A 17,677-nucleotide genomic window follows, 5' to 3' on the forward strand; every position below is an offset into this window, starting at 1 on the left:
CATTTAAGCATTAACATAAAAAAATAACGTACAATGTTCTCTTTCTGCAGATTTATAAATGTTTAAGTAATCTTTCACTAGTCGTCTAAGCTTCCCTGGAAACCGTCCCGAGAACCTTTGTTATAGGCGTTCTGTTTAAGAGTGTCAATCGTATTTGAACTACCAACACGAACAGGGTTTGCTCCAAACACTGACAATGCCTTAGACAACAACAGTCTCCCATAAGTGACTTGTGGACCCATCCAATGGCCTTTGCCGGTTGCTTGAAGGCTGTGGGTCTTCTGTACCTAATCCTCGGTCTACCTCCCATTTTTATTTTGTCTCCCTCTCTTTCTCTCTACCCCTCTCTCTCTTTCTTTACCCCTTTTTACTTTTATCTCCCTCTCTCTATCTATCTACTCTCCCTCCCTCCCTAGCTCTCTCCCAAGACCATAAATTTGAGCACCCTCCAAGAATATCAACTCTCATAACAAGACCAAACCCCCCTTTGTTTGGCCTTTCGGACCTTTATATTTGTATACAAAAAGGCCTCTTCCTACTTTACAGGGCTGTACCCTTTTGATGTTGTTGTTGTTGGGGGGGAACTGTGTCACTGCCTCCTGTAATTTTTCAATTCTTTAACTTTCACATATTCTGGTAACTACTATGCCAATATTGGTATGGTACTTGAAAATCTGGAGGAAAAAAAATATATATATATACATAATATATAATAATAATAATAACAACAATAAATAAATAAACAAATAAATAAAAGAAAAAAAAAGAAATGAATAAATAAATAAATAAAAATGAAATTAAAAATAAATAAAAATAAAAATATATATATAATAAATAAATAAATATATAAAATAATAATAATAAAAAAAATACAAAGGGGAGAGGCAGTTGTCCCCCCCTCCCCCCTCTCCTGTGGGTATGGCCCTGCCCTTACAAGGGAAGTATCGACATCAAAGATACAAATCTGCTCGCGCCCATTTGCTCCTTATACAGGAAGGGTCATCCCTGTCCTCCATTTCACCACTCAGGTTAGATGCAATGCAGCAAGACACAGTTCCTTCAATCATTCTATTGTCCCTTAAAAATAATAAAGTAAATAAAATTACCACATTTACATTCATTTAAATTTATTTGACATAATTCTGACATCTTAAACTAGCTTTCCAATGTTTCATTTATTGGTATAAAAAAAAATCTGGCAGATAAGAATACTGCCACTTTGTTCCTCATACCATAGAAGGCGACTCAATGGGGTCAGACGAGGGAGTTCGCTCCCTCTTCCCTGTTTTTGTACTTCTTTTCCTCAAAGAATCGACACAAAAAATATGCTCTCGCTTATCTAACCCATCATAAAAAGAAAATAGAACCTTTCTATATCATATACCTTTGGGTCACCACTCTGCCTCACTTGTCTCATCACACTTCACATAGCACTTTTGTTGTGGTGCACTAACGAACTGCCAAAAGCATGCAGTATGCCTTAAAATGGATGGGATATGACACATAAGTATCAAAGTAGACATACAGTGGAATCTTGAAAAATTAACTTAATCCATTCTGTGACTCCGTCCTTCAACCAAAACAATTGACGGCAAATGCACCAAAGCACTACCGAGCCAGTAGGATTGTAAGTACAGGCATATATGTAAGTTAATAGTCCAAATGATCGTTCGTTCATAAACAGAGGCAAAAACTGTCCACAAAACTTGTTTGTAAACCAATTTGTTCATCAAGTGGTAGGATCGTTATCCATGGTTCAAATGTACCTTAAAAAAGATGGGCTCTAACTTTTAAGCATCAAATCGTAGTTCCTGGTCTTTCGTTAATCAGTCCGTTGGCCCTGGTCTCTCTTGCGGAGGACCTGCGACCCTCCGGAACGATTCTTCCTGGTCCGCCTTCTTCGTCATTCCTTTACCATCTCCAGGAGGACCTCATGTCTTTGGGTCATTACCAGAGCTGAGTGCGTTCCTCGGTGCATCCCTCGGTGTCCTGACTGACACATATATAGTCAGGACACCAAGGAAAGTGCCCAGCTCCGGTCATTACCGTTCATGACAGAAGTGCTGGTTGACGGCAATGAAATACTCAACTTGTACGCTGGGTGATGATGCAAGCTTTAGTGTTCTTCTTGACGTCTCCTCCCAGGACCTCTTATGGCCCAACTTCTCGTTGGATGAACATATAGAGAGCAGGAGCCCTAGTCCCATCATTCCCTTCCATTGAGTCCCATTTGCGATGGGAAACATGATGACAACATTCTTATTCCCCCAATCTCGAGACCATTCTCCCATACACTCCGCAACCACGCATAACAGAATTCCGCGCACACTCAATTTTCTCACCATGATATGACATTTGAAGGCCTACGACATCCATCTCACAGGAGAACTACTAAAACGTGTTTGTCACATCTGTCACTTACTCATGACTGAAAGCAATAAATTTTCATGTAAGATACCATAATTATACAATCTTATGCTGTACACCAACTCAGACTATTGACGCACTGATCACGTACTCCGTTGACAAGTGAGTTTACTGTTTATCTATCTATATACCAAGGGCTTTTTCCCCTTACAAGGGAAGTAGCCAAAGTCAAAAGGAATAGATCCACTCCCATCCATTTCATCCCCACCCATTCCACTCCCATCCACCACTCTCTCCCCCCTCTCCTCTTAGCTCCTCATGGATGACAGGTCATCCCTGTATCTCACCCACTGCCCTGGGTCAGAAGCAATGCAGCAAGACACAGCACATCCACAACAAGCCTGCTTCACTTAATCAGTGACCCCCCTCCTTACCCCCTCATACAGAAAAAGAGAAGATGGGGGAGAAATCACTTCAGGCTGTGTCAAAATATCATTTACACATAACCATTCCCTACCCCCATCCCCCACCCACTCCCTTCCATGCATCACAGCATCATCCATACAGAGCCATTCTCCACTCACTTTTATCTCCTGCCTTCTCCCTCCCTTGCTCAACAGACATTCCCCTCCTGCTCAACTCTCTTCATCCATCTCATCATCAGTCGTACCCTCATATTCACTCCCCCCACCTCTGCCTTTCACACCTCTTTTACTAATCTTTCTTCACTCATTCATTCCATGTGTCCAAACCATCCCAATACTCTTTCATCAATCCTATCTCCCGTCTCCTTTTCCATCCCTGCTCTCCTCCTCACCTCCTCGTTTCTCACTCTATCCAACCTTGTAACCCCTTCCATACTTCTCAGACATTTCATCTCAAACACATTCAAACTTTTCATCTTTTCCTCTCTTAAGTTTCATGTCTCTGCCCTATACAGTGCTGTAGGCACAATCCCCCTTTCATATAATCTCTTTACAGCTGTTCTCAAATGCCTACTTCTCATTGCACTTTCAATACCAATTATAACATTACTGCTTATACTAATCAAATATTCCATGTCAGAGGGGTGGCCAGGTCAAGACACATACCCACATCATACATAAAAATATTTACTATTGCTATTTACAACAACTATAGTATTCTTTGAAGAAGAAAAAAGAAAAAAAATCCACTTGTACATAAAACCCACAACCCATATTCATAAGGTAAGTCCTATATCTATTCAGTATATACAAATATACCATTGCAATTTATCTATTACCCTCTTGTGCACCGAGCACTGAAACACTTGGTTTAAAAAAAAAAAAAAATCTATACTATACGAACCATTTTTGCTTCTGGACCAGCTTACAAAAATATATATCTTTTGGAGCCAATCACACTGCTGTTCCTCTCTCCAGGTTCTGTTTAATTTCTTCAGTGTATCCTCCATAGAAGCGCTCCAGCTTCTTGTTGAACTGCATGTTCCTCTCGTTGATGAAGTTGATGTCGGCATCGTCGTCGTGAATGCGGCGCCGAGAATACTTCTCCCGTTTGGATATTCTGTTGAGACAAATTACGTCAATAATTAGGTGTGTGCTCCAAATGACAAAAACGCAGAGCACAAGTACGACATGCGCTATTGTTTGTGATTAAAATATAAGTTCATATCTGTTGAAATCACGATAAATGGATGAGCGAGGGTGGGAGGGGATGGACTAGAAAGCTGATGTACACCTACAGTAGGTCCCTTAACCCCTAGAATACGACGATGCCTACGCAGGCATCATGAGGCGTGAGTGTGTATATGGGGATGCTGACGTTGGCATCTTGATTATATTTATTTCGTAGTTGTTGCTGAGTGACCCCCCCATATTCTGTGAACTGGCTTGATTGCATTTTCTGTGGTTATTAACATTCAGAGTGAAAGAGAACAAGTAATACAGCTGTAACTTTATATTTTATAATATGAGTATTGCGATGCATCATCGGACGTCAGGCATCCTAATGTGTACACGAAAATTTCACTCATATTGAAGAGGCTAATCCAACACTCGCTAATGGCAATTTGTGTAGATCTTTGGGCCCAGGGATTTGGTGGCGTTTTATGTCCTGGGCCAATTCCCCAAGTGGGTTTATGTCCTGGTCTGAAATATCCACTCAGGTGGTGGCTGGCAAGTGGCGGATTAAGAGACCTGGGTGTACTAGATTCCTATGTTTTAGCTAAAGAGCCACCAACAGGAAACAATAATTATCTAATTAAGAATAACCACAATGACGAAGACTTGACTTACTGTTTTTCTAGGTCCTGCACCATACCGTCAATCGCATCCTTGGAGTCCTTGTGAAGGCCGATGTTGATGGTGTTGTCTTCACCATAGAACGCTGCTTCTCCCATGCTTTCCTTGCTTTTGTTGTACTCATTCATGTCTACTTTCATCCCCTTCACCAGACGGCCGTACTGCCTGTCAAGAGGAAGGAAGCACTTCTTCAATGTCAACAGGACTAATGATGATGTGGTGACAACAAGGACACTTGCATGATTTTGACCAACACTAAAAAATTAAATAAGAAAAAAATACATATAAATAATAAAAATAAATAAAAGTTAAAGAAAAAGAAAAGAAAAGAAAGAAAACATAGATATATGTCTACTGATGATGTGATGAGGCAGACACTAGCTTGGCTGAGACTTATGGGAAAAAAAAAAAAAAAAAAATCATAGACTGATAATAATTTAATTGCTAAAATGTGTGTGGAAAAACAGACCTGTACCAAGAAGTAGGAGGAAGAGATACGTGTTAGGTTTTTTCCTTAAACACTATGTTGGCTATCATCAACTCTCTAAACACATCTCCACTATGATTTTTACCTGGCACTCTACACTTCCCAACCACTCTGTTTATTGGTTTATCCCCTACTCTAGCACTGAGATCTCTGAGTACACTGACATTCCTCCCAAAACTCTCTAAGCATTCATTTAAATCTATCCAAAAAACCTCCCTTTCCTCTACATTCTTCTCACTACTAGGCCCATGTGCACTTACAAAGACTATCCCCTTCCTAGTTTCACCTTCATCCACATTAACCTTGAAGAAACCTCCTTCCATTCTACCACACACTTACCTATCTCTTCACCTACTAGTAGAGCCACCCCTTCCCTCCCCACCACACTCCAAAACTCAAAAACCACCCCTCCCTTTCAACTTTGTTTCCCTTAATGCCAACACATCCATCTTCCTTCTCATAAACATATTACCTCTTCCATTTTACTCTCATCTGTACTACACCCACACACCAAACTTAAGGGTTCTGGTTGGAAAACTCCCAGACCCTCTTATGCCTTGACTTCTTGTAGGAACATACCCCTTCAGGTTACAGACAGCAGGATGCCTAATCCCATCACTTCATCCCATTTTAGCTGCCTTTACGACCCGAGTGGGAAAACTTTGTGGCAGTATTCTTTCTCCCCACTATCACTGGGGACAGAGGTGAAAATGGAAGTATATACTCAAGACAAGCACCGACATGGAAACCTAACACAAGAAGACCAAGAGGTAGACCCAGAAAGAGATGGATTGATGGTGCGAGAGAAACTCTGGAAAGAAGCGGAAGATCTGCAATTGGTGGAAGAAAAGGAAAGATATCAAAATAGAGAAGAATGGAGAAAAATCATTGGAACAAGACTCGTTGTGTTGGGCGAGAAAAGGATGAGGAGGGAGGGTCACCATGTAAACGAAGCAGTGGTGGCCCTGCTGTGGATGTGCTGTGTCTTGCTGCATTGCTTCTGACCTGACCCAGGGCAGTGGACAGGAGACAGGAATGATCCTTCATCAATGAGGAGCTAAGATGAGAGGGAGGAAAGAGTGATGGAGGGGAGTGGGATGGGTTTGGGTGTGTGTGTGTGTGTGCCTTGGCCAGCTACCTTCCTTGTAAGGGATAAAAAGTCTTTGATATATGTATATGTACATGTACATATACATATATATATATATATATATATATATATATATATATATATATATATATCTATATATATATATGTAGATATAGACTCATGGGCTATAGATATATATAAATATAAATATATGTATATGTACATGTACATATACATATATATATATATATATACTGGCTATTGAAACATGCCATATTTCTATAAATTTGGGGGTCCACTGATGAATCTGGCCCTCAAGTAGGTAAATCCGGCCCTGGACAAATATCTATTTATTTATCTATTTATATACAAAGGGCTCTTTCCCCCTTATAAGGGAGGTAGCCAAGTCAAAAGGCAAATGCCCACTCCCACCCATCCACCACCATTGCCTCCCTCTCATCTTAGCTCCTCATGGATGACAGGTCATCCCTGTATCCTGCTCACTGCCCTGGGTCACTCAATGATTTGAACACTCTGGACAGAAGACAGGTGGTGAATGAAGAAGGGTTGTGTATGGATGATGCTGTGATGCATGAGGGTGGGGGAGTATGTATGAGAAATAAATTGATGTAGCCCGAAGGGATTTCCTCCTGTCTTCTCCTTTTTTGCATTAGGGAGGGGGAGGGGGGGTTGCTGATTTAATGAAGTGGCTTTGCTGTGTCTTGTGGCACTGCTTCTGATTCAGGGCAGTGGACAAGATGCAGGGATGACCTGTCATCCAGGAGGTGCCAAGATGAGAGGGATGGAGGAGGTTTGAGGGGAGTGGAGTATGATAGGGATGGAATGGTTTCTATGCCTTTGTTTTTTTTTTTTGCTACCTCTCTTGTAAAGGGTATATGTATGTATATAGTATCATTATCACAAGCCTTTGGTATATGTATGTATGCATGTATGTATGTATCACTGTCCAGGGAATGGAGATGTTAATTAGAAAAGACTGAAAAGCAACGGAAACATCAACTGCACAAGTTGACACAAACATGAGGAACCTTGGCTCACCTGACTGTTGCAGCCTCAAAGGTGGAGAACCCCTCATCTGGGTTCTTCTTCTTCTTCCTCCGTTCCCACCTCTCCGCATCTTCTGCACTCACGTTGAGAATTCGCATTCGATCGTAGTCCTGGCCCTGGAAGTGTTCGTACATTTGTATGATTTCCTATATTGAACATTTTCACATGGATGAACCACATATTATGTGGACTGAACAAAGTATTCAGTTTGAAGTGCATATGCGAGATAGTTTAAACACATATTACTAAACTCACTAATGGAGAAAAGAAACACTGTAGAATAGTAATCTGTACATTACAACCAACATTTGTAGTCCTCTTCAGCGAAGGTGGATCTTGCAATTAATCTTAAAGACATTTTACGACATTTACTTTGCTCAACTCTAAATATGCTTTAATTTTAGAAAATGTTAGTTCCCATGACTTTTTCCACTTTATATGGAGGGTGGCCACTTAGAAGCATATTTAGACTTCTCACAGGAAATTTTTTTACAGAAATTTTTTTTTTTTTTATGAGGTGCTAAGATGGGAGGGAGGGTGGAGGGGTGTGGAGTGTTTTCGGGGATGAAATGGGTGGGAATGTTTTTGTGCCTTGTCCTTTTTGGCTACCCCCCTGGTAAGGGGGGAAAAAAGCCTTGGTATATGTATGTATATGTATGTATGGTTTAACATCACAAACTCCCCCTACCTGGAGGCTAGGACGGTGCTTTACAGAAAGGTAGCACAATAAAAATAAAATTTCCCTGAAGTTGGTAAGATTTACATCCAATAACATAATACATGGGGACACTCTCCAGCCAAGCAGGTTGAAACATCACTACTTGCGGTGGAGGTCAGGAGTGGATGCAGTTCGAACCTTGCCTGGCAGCAAGCGAGTTTATAGGAAACAGCATACATTATATTTCCTGACGATTTAAAATGGCAGTTACCGACAAAATTAGTCAAAAGAGACACCGTGCAAGGACGGAACTTTGAGCAAATGTATAACGTTTCACTTGTTGAACCTTTTTCAAGTCCACCTTCAAGAAGCAAAAAATTGTACATTTAATAAATGTTCCATCTTCACGTGGCATCTACTCTGACCATTAAATTTCTTGTTACGAAAAGTTCTCCATACAGAGGCACCATCCTAGCCTCCTCTGATAGAGGGAGATTCTGGGATTAAATCAAATTAATTCTTTTATATAATTAGCCTCTTTGATAAGATGGTGTCTACATAGGTGTCATGAAGCGTGAGTGGGTATACAGAGATGCAGGCATTGGCACCCTGATTATATTTCGTAGTTATAGCTGAGTAAACCTAGTACCCTGTGAACTGGCTTGATAACATTTTCTGTGGTTATTAATATTCAGGTGAAACAGAACGAGTAATACAGCTGTGACTTTATATTTTATAAACTGAACATTGTGACACATCATCAAATTATTGTACATCAGGCATCAAATGCTGCATGCGAGAATTAGACTCATATTGAAGAGGTTAATCAACCAATCCATCTGTTTCCTGTGGTCTCTCTTGTAGAAGACCTGTTGTAATGGTGGGTTAATTAAAGTTATAACATGATGATACAATTATTATTTATACAAAAGAATGTCATGAGCATGTGCCCTCAACCACAGATGGAACAATACTGCCTTTACATAGTAAGGACATGTTCAATCGTGCAGGAATATGATTCCATTAGCGCAAACCAACTAGATGGCTCTATACAGAGGTACATACTTGCACATATTTACATAATGTTACAAATTCAATACAGTTGAACCTCAGATAACAAACGCCCCAGTTAACGAACAAATCGGTTAACGAACAAGTTTCATGAAAAAAATTTTGCCTCTGTTAATGAATGATACCTCGGAATAGAAACATACTCACACACATGCACACACCATCCCACCGGCTCAATAGTGCTTTGGCATGTTTGCACCGTAATTGTTATATAATATTGTAATCACAATACTGTACTTCTGACTACTACACTGTGGCCTCCAGGAAACTGACAACAGCCTCTAGGCAGGACCATAAGTCCCTTGGACAATTGATATTGTTTTGTTGTCTGGGGACTGTTAGTGTGAGGTGTTTCAGGATAGAATAAGGTGTTCTGCATCTTCTATGTTGTGGTTGCATCTGGGGCAGTTTGATATGTGGCCAGGTCAATTTAGTTTGGTATCGTCTTACTGCCAGATAGTGTCCTGAGATAAGATCTGATGATTTGGTTTACAGTCGCTAAACTACTCCTATTAGGAGGGTAGGATGGTGCCTCTTACAGAGGACTTTGTAGCATGGAATTTAATGAATCGTGCCATTTAATGACCTCTGCTCCAAGTGGCAATGGTATAACTCACTTGGCCAGTGAGTATCCCAAGGTAAGAAAATTAACCTTTTCAATACGAGTCAAATATTTGCGTGCACATTATTTGCTTTCACATCAAATAATGTATGTCACAGTTACATACTGTTCATCATGTGATGTACGCTGAATTTTACGGGTTAAGACTTAAAATGAAATAAGATAAACCTCTATTACAAAGTCACCTCAACAACACACAAACAAGGAAGAATCAGGAAAATTGTAGAATGGAACATCAAGTCAATAAATCCAGACAAGATACTAAACTTTGTTATATACTAAAGTCCAAGAAGACAAACCATCTCTTGTTTAGCAAGAGGTCATAACAGAAGACAAACATTGAAATAATTGGAGCAACATCACTTGTGACACATATTGTGAACATCGTGAACTCCCCTGGCAAGATAGGGCTAGGATGAAGCCCCCTCCTGGGGGTCTTTTTAACCCCTTCCATACGGTGCCGCCTACGTAGGCGGCATGGGGAGCAAGTGGATACGCGAGGCTGCCATATCGGCGTCTTGATTATATTTATTGTAGTTGTCCCTGCGTAACTGACATACTCTCTAAACTGGCTTCATCACATTTTCTATGGTTATCAAAATTCACGGGTGAAAGAGAGAACGAACGATATAAGCGGTGACTATTTTTTATGATGTGAGTATTATGATGCAACATCGTATGCCTGGCAGCTAATGCTGCCCGTGAGATTTTGGCCCGGAGTGAAGTGGTTAAAAGCTTGGGAATCTAACAAAGTGTGTCTTTCCTATGACCTCCCTCTGCTACCTTGAAAGGTTTACACCAGTAGTTCTTAACCTTTTGATGACTCCAGACCCCCTATGGATTGCCCAATATGGTCCCATACCCCTTCACTTGACTGTCAAAATAATCATCACCATTCCTAATAGTTGCCAGTATGACTATATGCCAATAGCTTAAATTTACTGCACTATAGATATGGATGGCTAGGAATAGAACATGAAATAAAATCATAAATACTGATAACTATATCATATCTATTTACAAAAAGGAAAATTAAAAATGATATATATATACACAAAAGGCAGCTACCAGTTTCCTGAAGGTTGCAGATGTTCTGCAAGAGAGACCAGGGGTAACGGATTGATGGATGCTATTCTGTTGGCCTCTTTGAACCTCACCTTGACTACCTACAGACTTCACTTCTTTGGATTCAGACTGTCCACAAGAAGTACGGGCTATTTCTGACAGAATACCACCCTCCCCCCACTCAATGCCAGTGAGTTACAACACCAGTTACAAAGGAAACTACAGTGGTACCTTAGGATTCAAACACTCCTGAGGTAACTAGGAATCCAAACAATTTTTATTATATTGTAGTCTATGTCAATGTTTGAATTTGAAAAAAAAAAAGAAAAAAAAAAAAAAAGGAAAAAAAAAAAAAAACATATAGGGAAAGTACCACATGAAGATGAAATCTTTAATGGTACGTTTCACTGATGGCGAGGATGAGTACAAAGATGAGTACTACCAGCAGGAGAAAGTACCTGAGGATGCACTGCAAAGCAGACAGGAGGACAAAGAGATCTTTGGGACATCCAAGACCTTAATCACACATCAACACCCTTCCTTCCCGCAAAGGTAGTCTCGCAAAACTCAAAACAATGGTGAAATGAATCTTTGACGAAGTCTATAGAATGATCACAACCCTTCCCACCTACCTCTTGCACTGCTTTCTCTCGTCGCTGCTCTTCTTCGAACTCCGCCTCAAGCCTCTGCCTCTTCTTCGCATAGTTCTTTGGCATATGCTTCATCCTGTCTTCCTCCGCCACTTCCTTGTGATTGAGTGATGCAGCCTCAGCCTGTGAAGGAACAGCAAAGTTCATTTTGCATTACAAAATCACTTGATACCCAACTGTTTAATAAATTCTTACAAATTTGCATGGCCTACGAAGCAACAGTGGAGTCCATTTTGGATTACAACATAAAATCACTTGATACACAACTACCAAATAAATTCTAACAAATTGATATGAAAACAAATAATAAGCCATGTCCTACTGTGTAATGTTCTTAAGAAATCATGGGTAAAGCAAACAAATCTTAAGTCTTACAAATCTACACAAAAATAAACAAGTAACGGGTAATAAAGGGTACTTACTCTCTTGGCGTGTAGTTTGGCAAGCCTGGCCTTCATGTCGGCCATTTTACTACTGGATACTCCTGCCTGAAAGAAACAACAATGTTAGTTGTTGAATTTACAAATGAACGGGTTGGATTTGTGCTAGTGAACCTTCATACTTTCTTCCAACATTCTTATTTTGTTATGACGCAACGAATGATGTAGTCGTTGTTGGTCACGGATAAAAAAAAAAATCCAGTTTTGTAACTACAGGTCCAATGGTTTCCCAAATATCGCTTTGTAAGATCTGACTAGTTAGATAACCATCAGAATTCTTTATTTATTTTTCTATGCTTTAATCCTATTTTTGTTATTGCTACGAGTCCGTCTTTCTCCAGTCTTCCTGTGTATGTGTGCTTCCTACTGCTGTGTGTTATCATTCCTTTCTCTATTTTAATGGTCAAAGTATGTGGGAGTATCTTGCACTTCCCCTACTCCATCTTCTCTGTGTACCTTTGCTGTGTCTTGCTACATTGCTTCTTAACCGGGGTAGTGAGTGGGATGCAGGGATGACCTGTCATCCATGAGGAGCCAAGATGAGAGGGAGGGAAGGGTGGTGGATGGGAGTGGAATGGGTGGGGATGAAATGGGTGGGAGTGGAATTATGCCTTTTGATTTTGGCTACCTCCCTGGTAAGGGGGAAAGAGCCCTTGGTATATGTATGTATGTATGTTTGTATGTATGCTTGTACCTTTTCTGTAATATCTGATAATAACAACAACAAAACTAATAATAATTTTGACTAAGCAAATTCTTTTTTTTTATTTATATTCTCTAATTTCTGTAGAATAGTATTAAAGTGATTATTGGTTAATGTTCCCAAATAACACGGATATGAGCACTATTTCCAATCTCTGTAGGTGTTCACAAAGACAGAACATTCAATCCATCTCCTGCCTCATGTCTCTCTTGCTGAAGACCTGTGACCCCACAGAATCTGAGCCGCTGGGTCACTCAACAAAGAGAATCTAGGGAGTTATTTTAAGTGCAAATTAAATAACAAGCTCTGTGTCTTCTGTGTACCAATTACTTTTGGGGCACTTGATGTCAATCGTTAAGGCAAATATGTGTTGGTAATGTTTTACTTCTTCACACAACATCTTGAATTTTGGCATGTTTCCGTCTTTGGTAGATGCTATTTGGCAAATGAAGTTGTAGGGCCGAGAGTTCATCTTTTTACCACCCTGGTGACATTCACTTTGCTTGGTGTAGAAATTCGTATCCTCCTATGAAGACTGCAGGGATCACCATGGGCAGGGTCTCTGTGTTATCTCCAAGAATGAACCGAGAGAACTGACTGAACTAGCCCACACTTGGCTCTATCACAGATGTGACGAGATAGGAATGAACGACTTTCAACATCTGCAATGAATTTGACATAAGCAGTATGGTGGGGGCATGGATGACCCTATATTCATGAAGTCGTCATCATCATATCATGTCACGCCAGAAAGACAGCCATGCCTTTGATCTGTCGTTGACCTGATGACAGAGGTCTGCAGATGTTATGTGTCTCGAACTCGAGAGGGGGCAGCGGGAGGTAGTGAGAAGATGATGATCCATGGTCTGACTCTGGTGTCCGCATTCACAGGCTGTGTTCTTGGCAAGTCCCCATTTTACCAGGTTGGTTTTGGTTTCTCCCACCCCGGTTCTTGCCCGATTCAGCCCACACCATTCATGAGGTGCTAGGACGGGACAGGTGATGATTGGATGTTAGTCAAGGGTGGGATGGGTGTATTCTCTGAATGATGTGACTGGACATCAATAAATATTATGTTTCTTATCACAACGTAGAGCATCAATTCTTATGGGTGTTTTGAGTTCTCAACATCATGTACTGGTGTGATATGTTTGTCATAATTATTGTAAATATAGTACATTATATGGGATATACTGAACCACCCCCTACCAGTGTATCCACCATACTATATAACACACACCTAAAATATGCCTTCTATATATACATGACAATATACCAAGGAAAACACATTAGAAACCAAAGCACATCCACATTTCTAATTATTCAGGAGAACACTACATCACAAATCATCTCTCATCATATGAACAGTACATCATTTAGAATCAGTGCCTTGACAACACATCCTAAAATAATGACATGCTCAATAGAAGATACAATCATAATCAGCTGACCATACATCACATAGACACATTTACTGAAGACCGACACATCATTTGATGTAAGACTTCTCCACAGACTACACACCCTTCAAAGACAACCAGACAAAGCATACAACCCGTAACCTCCACCACTCATTTGCCTGTGACCCTGATGACATAAGTAAAATCTACTTAAAAAACCTTGGACCACATGGCATACGCACACCCACCCACCCTGCAGACTACATTTGGAAGCATGGGAAGATCATCACAATCCCCAAATCCAACAGTTCCAGCATCACACTTTTCAATACCCCTTCCAAAGTCGTAGAATGCCTCGTACAATAACTCGTCACACCACATACCCCCCTTGCTAAATCACATGGTTTAAGACCACTACACTCCACAACCACTCTTCTGATAAATCTAACTCAGAGTTATTGATGGCATCAATTCAGATAAGCCTCTACACACACAACACTTCTCATAACACCAGACATTAGTAAAGCTTTCAATGCTAACCCTGTCACAATCTCACAAATAAAACATACAACACAAACATGCCCAATAATACCAAAAGATGGCTGGCCAATTATCTGGAAGGTAGAAATGCCTCTATCATATAATGGCCAATCACTGCACACCGAAAACTTTAAGAATGGAGTATCATAGGAGTCAGTTCTATCCCCCACACTCTTTAAAACCTTTAAAATCAAGCTGGATGAGTTTTTGGCCCAGTTGGAAGAAAATACAGGACTCCCAGAGGGGCAGAACTCCCTAATCAAAGTAGAGGAGGCATGGTGGCAGACACTCAGTGTTGGCCCAGTTGATTAAAGTAATTTACTGAACTACACCAAGTAAACCAAGTAAGTAAATATCCACACCTGACACCTCAGAAATACAAATCTCTACTTACATAGATGACAAAATTACATACACACACCTTAATGCAGACAAAGCTGCAGAAATACTACAGCCATACCTCAAGACACTTTACACATGGTTCATTACAAATAGACTCAAAATAGCCCCAACTAAATCTAGAGCCACACTTCTCACAACTGGGCAGCAGACAAGTACATACCATACCATGCCTCTTTATCAACAACACTCTCATACCACACACATATACCCAAAATTTTTGGCGAAAGATATGATACAACCATACTGTTCAAACAATGCACCACAGACATAAGGACAAAATGCACACCTAGACCTAAAGGCAGGAACAACATTTGGACAAAACAAAGAAAATTCTACAATGCATATGCTCAGTGATGAATTATGTGAGCCCTGCATGGGCCCCTAATCTCACACAACATCCGACAGACCATACAAAACAAAACCCTAGAGACAATTATAGGTTGCACAAATACAACACCTACAGACCATCTATACTATGAAACAAAAGTCTCAAAAGTCGAAGGATCACCTTGACACAAAAGGCACACAAACACTTTAGCCACAGCCTCCACAAACACAGCCCACCCACTACACTATGTCTATGTAGAACACCCACAAATGCCAAGAAACACCAAAACACCCAAATACCTATATCACACACAGATATACTCTTTGATAAAATTTTAGTTTTGCACACCTACACAATATAGCAGTAGAAAATTAATCATTAATTTTGTAGATTATAATAGATCAACATAATATGCAATTTTCTTGGCAGAAATCAATAACAAAAAGTTGCTAAAACCTATTTACTAATGAACAAAGTAGCGGTGGCTGAATGATATGCCATGTTTGTTTTGATAGATGCCGAGGTCAAAGAAATTAAAGGATGATAAATTAGTCTATTCTAACCTACCTAACCCACATTTAGTAATTCAGAACCTCAAATTCTAAAGATCATCCCAGTCGGTGTCACAGATGTTGACAGCCTGATTATTGTACTTCAGGCAATTAACAGACGATGGCAGAATCCTGTGTTCTCTCATAAAGTCCAAGGAAGCCCTATTGTCTTTGTAACAGCTCTTATTAACATCACCTGGAGTTGGAGAACACCCGGTCCACAACATGAAAGACGTCGTCTAATAGTGACTGGACTGGCATGGCGTCTGGACCATAGCCTATTGACTTCATTCGTTAGTAAATTTGCTTGTAGCGAGGCTTTTTATTTTTTATTTCCGCCAAGAAAATTGGGTATTTTTTTAGTTTCGACCATGGGCGCAATATAGCAATAGAAAATTAAATATTAATTTTGTAAATTAAAATGTATCAACGTAATATTCAATTTTGTGGGCGGAAATGAAAATAAAAAATACCTTGCTACAAGCTAATATGTTCATGAATGAAGTCGGTAGCATGGGATCAGGACACCATCTTATCATCTGTCAATTGACGGCCTCAGTACTTCCGACAGTACCTGGCCAGGTACATTTTCTTCAAGGAATATTATGGAGCGGAGATAAATGCATTCCTTCAAGCTGCAAGAACTTTGTATATACCACAAGCTGAGAGTGGTTGAAAAGCCCGCCAACGTCTCTCACGACAATGACGAGGACGAGCCGGATGACATTTAATTTGCAGGTAATGATTTATTAAACACAGATTAGGTTAGGTTAGGTAGGTTAGGTTAGTTTAGGTTAGGTTAGACAAATTTATTATCCTTTCATTTCTTCGATGTCAGCATCTATCATAACAAACATGGCGTACCATTCATCCGACACAACTTCGTTACTTACGAAATCTGTTTTAGCACCTTGTTTTTTATCACAAAATTGCATATTATGTTGATACATTATAATTTACAAAATTAATAATTAATTTTCTATTGCTATATTGCACCCATGGTCGAAACTAAAAATTGACTGAAAATTGCATATTACGTTCATGCATTACTAATTATGAAATCAATATCTAATTTTCTAATGCCATATCGCATAGGTGTGCACAACTAAAATAATATCTGATCTGATCTTCCTCCACAACACCAGCCTCCAGAAGCATATAATCATATCCCTCACTGCTCCATCAACAAATTGAAAGACAATAATTATTATATATCTATGCCAGGCCCCCTGATATCCATCCTTCTGAATCCTCTCTCTCCCCAAAAAAAAGAGTCCACTTGGCCAGACTGCAGTGTAGCCACCATCCAGCCCTTCAAAGCTACTAGATCTTGGATGACCATATCCATATCTAAGATAACTGTTCAGGATGCAATACTTCACCCCATACTATACTATACATTTAGTTTACATTAACAGTGTTATATCTGGACACAGTTTTAAGTTTAGTTTTTAACTTATTATTAAGACATTCATCATCATTTCAAAATTAATGGAGGAGAGTTTAATATTCAAACTGCGAGAGAATAGCCTTTTACCAGGAGGTTCATTCATTTCAAATCAATTATCAAATAATGTTAAATGCATTTACAGATTTTTTTTTATTCCCATAGATAGGCCATACCTGTACTCTCACTCTGACTCTGTAGTAACATACACGTACTTCATTATGTGGCATACATACATTGTATTTGGTCTAACAGAAGGTAACACTATTTGTTACATTGTAGTTCTTAGTTCTAAGAAGCTTACTGATAATGACTTAACACTCAGCAATGGTAAAATAATACAAGCTTACCTCCGCCATGGTAGCTGTGCGCACAAGTTTGTTATGATATGACGAATGGCTCCAAAATAAACATTAGCAGTTAGCATATTTTTATGTTGTCAGTTGATCACTCAACTACCATCTCATTATATTGTAACCTAGATATAATTTTATTCCTGCTATACA

General features: G+C 39.7%; 1 protein-coding gene across 1 annotated transcript; it reads right to left on the reverse strand.

Annotated features, from left to right (window-relative positions):
- Nucleotides 1–1,274: 1,274 nt before the first annotated feature.
- On the reverse strand, nt 1,275–17,604 carry LOC143041192 (pre-mRNA-splicing factor syf2). Its single transcript, XM_076213028.1, has 6 exons — nt 17,522–17,604; nt 11,783–11,848; nt 11,343–11,483; nt 7,286–7,410; nt 4,644–4,814; nt 1,275–3,912 (listed from the first exon to the last, which is right to left on the reverse strand). The coding sequence occupies exons 1-6, from the start codon at nt 17,528–17,530 to the stop codon at nt 3,747–3,749; spliced, it is 678 nt and encodes a 225-aa protein (XP_076069143.1). The 5' UTR covers nt 17,531–17,604; the 3' UTR covers nt 1,275–3,746.
- Nucleotides 17,605–17,677: the final 73 nt, after the last annotated feature.

Source organism: Oratosquilla oratoria, chromosome 30 (genome assembly GCF_046742065.1).
Source record: "Oratosquilla oratoria isolate Oo_2021 chromosome 30, ASM4674206v1, whole genome shotgun sequence".
NCBI classification, from domain to species: Eukaryota; Metazoa; Arthropoda; class Malacostraca; order Stomatopoda; family Squillidae; genus Oratosquilla; species Oratosquilla oratoria.

Coding starts and splice junctions, on each gene's coding strand:
- LOC143041192 (XM_076213028.1), bottom strand. Junction 11,484..11,782: donor CCAAACTACACGCCAAGAGA/GTAAGTACCCTT, acceptor GTTCCTTCACAG/GCTGAGGCTGCATCACTCAA. Junction 3,913..4,643: donor GTGCAGGACCTAGAAAAACA/GTAAGTCAAGTC, acceptor TTGTCTCAACAG/AATATCCAAACGGGAGAAGT.